Source organism: Sinocyclocheilus anshuiensis, unplaced genomic scaffold (assembly GCF_001515605.1).
Source record: "Sinocyclocheilus anshuiensis isolate Anshui unplaced genomic scaffold, SAMN03320099.WGS_v1.1 scaffold726, whole genome shotgun sequence".
Lineage (NCBI taxonomy): Eukaryota > Metazoa > Chordata > Actinopteri > Cypriniformes > Cyprinidae > Sinocyclocheilus > Sinocyclocheilus anshuiensis.
This window is the reverse complement of record NW_015542365.1, coordinates 344,735-348,768: the sequence shown is the minus strand read 5'-3', so window position 1 is coordinate 348,768 and position 4,034 is coordinate 344,735. Positions and strand designations below refer to the sequence as shown.

Here is a 4,034-nt window from a genome sequence, read left to right as displayed (position 1 = left end):
ATTAAAAATGAAGGAGGTCAAACATTTTCATAAGTGGCCGTGAACAAATGTTCCATCTCACTCGGAACTTTTCTTTGATTGACTCGGTTCCCAACAGAGATCTGAACAATTTGTCCACGAATCGAACTGGTTCACAGCGATTCTCGGTTCTTTGACCGATGGGGCAAAAAGTGAAAGCGAATTAGGTTTTAAATGACTGTACGGCTGCAACAAACTTAGCAAATGAAATTACACTAGATACCTTTATTAATCAAACCTATTCGAAATACTATAATAAACATCAATATGTGCCATGTATGGCTTTATTTAAGTTTTAAAGCATGTTTACGCAACGCCGGGATGTCAGGGACCACATAATGAGGTAGGAGTCGCTAAAGCGGAGTTTTGAACTAGCTATGAAACGAACTGTTGTTCAAACGAACCGAATCTCGAACAGGACGTCCGCTTACTAGTTGATTCTGTGGTGGGTATGAACGTCGTCATATTTGTTTTTTATAAAAATTGCCATGTAGCGTTTTGGAGGTTATTACAGATGTCTGGCAGATGTATCTGTGCTGCCATTGGTCAGGTCCCAAATAAATAAGTACATCTGTCATAACCGGTATCGAAATATCTTGAGTCACTTTGACGAGGCGGACGTAAATGCTGCGTTTGATTTGTCAGCAATCCGTGGTTCATTATATTCTTAAAATAATTTAAACCGACAGCGAATGCGTTCCTTGTGTGAATGTTTAATGCGATGATGTAAATGTGAGCCAGCAAAACACTGAAGTCTGGTTTTTCGAGTTCAACCAGAGCGAGAAACGCAAGTTAAGTTTCAGTTTGCTAGCTGTAGAGTTGCGCATTTGTTTGTAAACACACGTTTGTTTAAAGCCGTAGCGATGGCTGACGGAAGTTCTTACAACGTGAAGTTGTACATTTATGACCTGTCAAAAGGACTGGCCCGTCAGCTGAGTCCCATGATGCTAGGTGAGCTCTGCAGCTGAAGTTGTCAAGGGAATTTTGTGATGCTTCTAGAGTAAAGATGTATGTTTTATTGTTGTTGGAATTTTTTTGGTTTATTTTTCGTAAAGTCAAAGTGAAATAATATCTTTTGTATATTATTGAAAAAAAAATCACATTTGGAAGTATGTAAAGAAATGACTGATTGCAATTCTTTATCTAAATTGACAGGAAAGCAAGTCGAGGGAATATGGTGAGTATGTTCTTTACGTTTTTGGAAACCTTGTAAATTATTATCAGGCAGTGTACAGTATACAGTAGAGTCCAAAGGTCTGAGACGACTAGTGAAATTGTTTATATATTGCATTTGTTTAATTCGAATAAACAATTGAATTTAACGTCTTTATTTTAATGCATTATTCTTGGATTACTTAATGAAGGCACACCTCTGTAGTGGTTTATGGGGAAGAGTTTTTCTATGGAGGAGGAGGCATAACAAGCTGCTTTCCGGTAAGAAATGATCAATGCATGTTTATGAGGCATTTGTTTCTCAAGATATCTGAAAAATAAAAGGGTACGTTAGAGACATCAAATAGGGCCTAATGACTGTAACCCATCATAATCATGAAATAATGTGATGTTTCAGGGTGGTACTATTCTAGGTATGCCTGATTCCATAGTGGACCTTGGAAACACAGAAGTTCCTCGGGACCTTTTTCAGGAATATCTGTCTTCGCTCAGGGAGTCTACTTACAGGTCAGTATATCTTCGTTTTTTTGCATTTAACAGGAAATATTATCCTATTTTGTATGCAGAGACAAAGAATGGCATACGTGTTTAGGAAAAGTCTTATAATTTTTTGCACAAAAATGACAATCTACATGTGAAAACCTGTGCTTCCTCCTTTTTTTCCACAGACCTGAAAAATACCACCTTTTTGAACACAACTGTAACACCTTCAGCTCTGAGGTTGCACAGTTTTTAACAGGAACTAAGATTCCCTCATACATCACCGAACTCCCATCTGAGGTGCTCGCTACGTAAGTTTGCCCTTACAACTCCAAATATGTCATTGTTGACACTAGTGGTAGTATTAGTAATACTGGACTGAATTACACTTTTCCTTCTCCATAGACCTTTTGGACAAGCACTCCGTCCTTTTCTCGATTCAGTCACCATCACTCCATCGGGGGACAATGGCATGAATGGATATGGCCAGTTGTAGATGTGGCTGCATCTAAAAATGTATTATTACAACAGTCATGAAGCTTGTGTCTCAGACTTATAATAGTTTACTTAAGTTTGACCCATTGTGTCGATATAAAATAGCATTTATATAAAAGCAGGTTTTCCAGATTTTCTGCTCAGTGCCTTTTCAAACTCGAATTGTTTGCAGTAATCTTTAAAAATACTGCAAACTTTTAAAATAGATTAAATGTACCAAAGCAAATTGTATCAGGATTCCCCTTATTGGTCTGTAGGTGTCTCTGTTCTACCTCAACATGATCTGTTACTTCAGATGCTTTAAGAGGAATAGAGGATGAGAATTAGGTTGCTAGTTATTAAAAATATGCTATGGTGATTAATACTGATTAAAAGAGTGTAATTTAGAGTCCCTTAGTTATGTGTAAATTAATTAGACATTTCATGCACTTTTACCATTTACTGTGCTTATAAAGTGCTGAACTCATTTTCAGATGTTTAACTCAGTCACTCTTTCTTTAATCAGTCACTCCCTTTGTACTGATTATTGACTCTTTCTGTGTTGTAACTAAGTTGTTATCTAAACCTTACCTTTCCTCAGGACAGCATTTATATCAATCCTAGAGTGCCATGAATATAGACTAAAGAGGGTTAAAGGGGATCAATAACATTACAGGAAGCACAATAACAGTGTCACACAGATGAAGCTAATGAATGTTTTATAAAAATGTGCAGGACCCAATAGGAAAGTTGTTGTATTTTTCAAGTCTGTTGACTCTTGTCCATTTGCTTTTTTTATTTGTTACTCTGGTTGCAAATAGTAGTATAGATAGGAAAGATAGCATAGGAATGTGGCTTTAGTGACAAAAGACCATTAATGGTAATTATTTAACAAGCAGTATAGAATTCATAACTCAGTGGTCTAAATGGTCTAAACTCTCTAAAGTCCATAGGACCAGTGTAATCCTAACAAACACATTAGCAATGAGATATATTTATGTGATTGATTTTTAACCAATTTATAAAAATGTGTGAACAATTTATAACATGAGATTTTATATATGATAAACATCCCTAGTGATAATCTCACAGTTAGAATTATTTTATGTTCAGGTTATGCTGCCTGGTTTATCTGTGCTACTGTTGTCCTGGTAATACTATTTGGAGCTCTTAATTTTCTGCCTCAAATAAACCTCATTCATGTGTAAATGTGTGTTAAACGTCTTTTTACTGTTGGTTTTAGCTAAATAACCCTGTTCAATAGTATATAATGCTAAATGAACTCCAATATATGCATAGTGTATGTTTTACATCTAAATGTATAGGCTGGATGATTGATTTGAATTATAAATTTGTTTAACTACTGTGACGAGCGTCCTGAAGCTTCATCAGCGTCGCCCTGGAAACAAGCGAGGAGCACCTGGCCATCATCATCACAGGCTGATCGGTCACAGCTGCACCTCATCAGGCGGCGGCTACATAAGCCACGCAAGCGCTGCCATCTAGGAGATTCCTCCATGAGACTGAGCACTAACTCGCCCTCTCATTTTTCCCACAGACAGCAGCGTGTGACCGACCAGCCCCACAGGAGCACTGCACGGACCCTCTGCACTGGGAAGACGGAAGAGAGCACTCACGGCACCGGAGCACCTACCTGAACCTTTCTCACTAGCACCCATCACACCAATAAATCCACCCACTGGGGTATTGATTGAGATTACTTGTCGTGTGATTCTTCACCCCGTTACACTACCTTAAGCTTTGTTTCCGTAATGTTTCAGATTATTTTACGATAAATTAGTAATTCCAAAGCCAACACTATCACCCCTAAAAAAGTCTTCCATAGTTAAATTCACTTTAAAAAGTTTACATGCAGAAACACGTACGAG

The 4,034-nt window shown here is 37.6% G+C and overlaps 1 protein-coding gene across 2 annotated transcripts; it reads left to right on the top strand.

Moving 5' to 3' along the window:
- Positions 1–425: 425 nt before the first annotated feature.
- desi1b (desumoylating isopeptidase 1b) lies at positions 426–3,342 on the top strand. Of its 2 annotated transcripts, XM_016491003.1 has the most exons (7): positions 426–463; positions 874–969; positions 1,174–1,195; positions 1,383–1,452; positions 1,589–1,698; positions 1,860–1,982; positions 2,077–3,342. In XM_016491003.1, the coding sequence occupies exons 2-7, from the start codon at positions 882–884 to the stop codon at positions 2,165–2,167; spliced, it is 504 nt and encodes a 167-aa protein (XP_016346489.1). In that variant the 5' UTR covers positions 426–463; positions 874–881; the 3' UTR covers positions 2,168–3,342. The 2 variants fall into 2 exon arrangements, with proteins under 2 accessions (XP_016346489.1, XP_016346488.1); XM_016491002.1 differs by lacking the exon at positions 426–463 and having other exon boundaries at positions 470–969.
- The last annotated feature ends 692 nt before the right edge of the window (positions 3,343–4,034 follow it).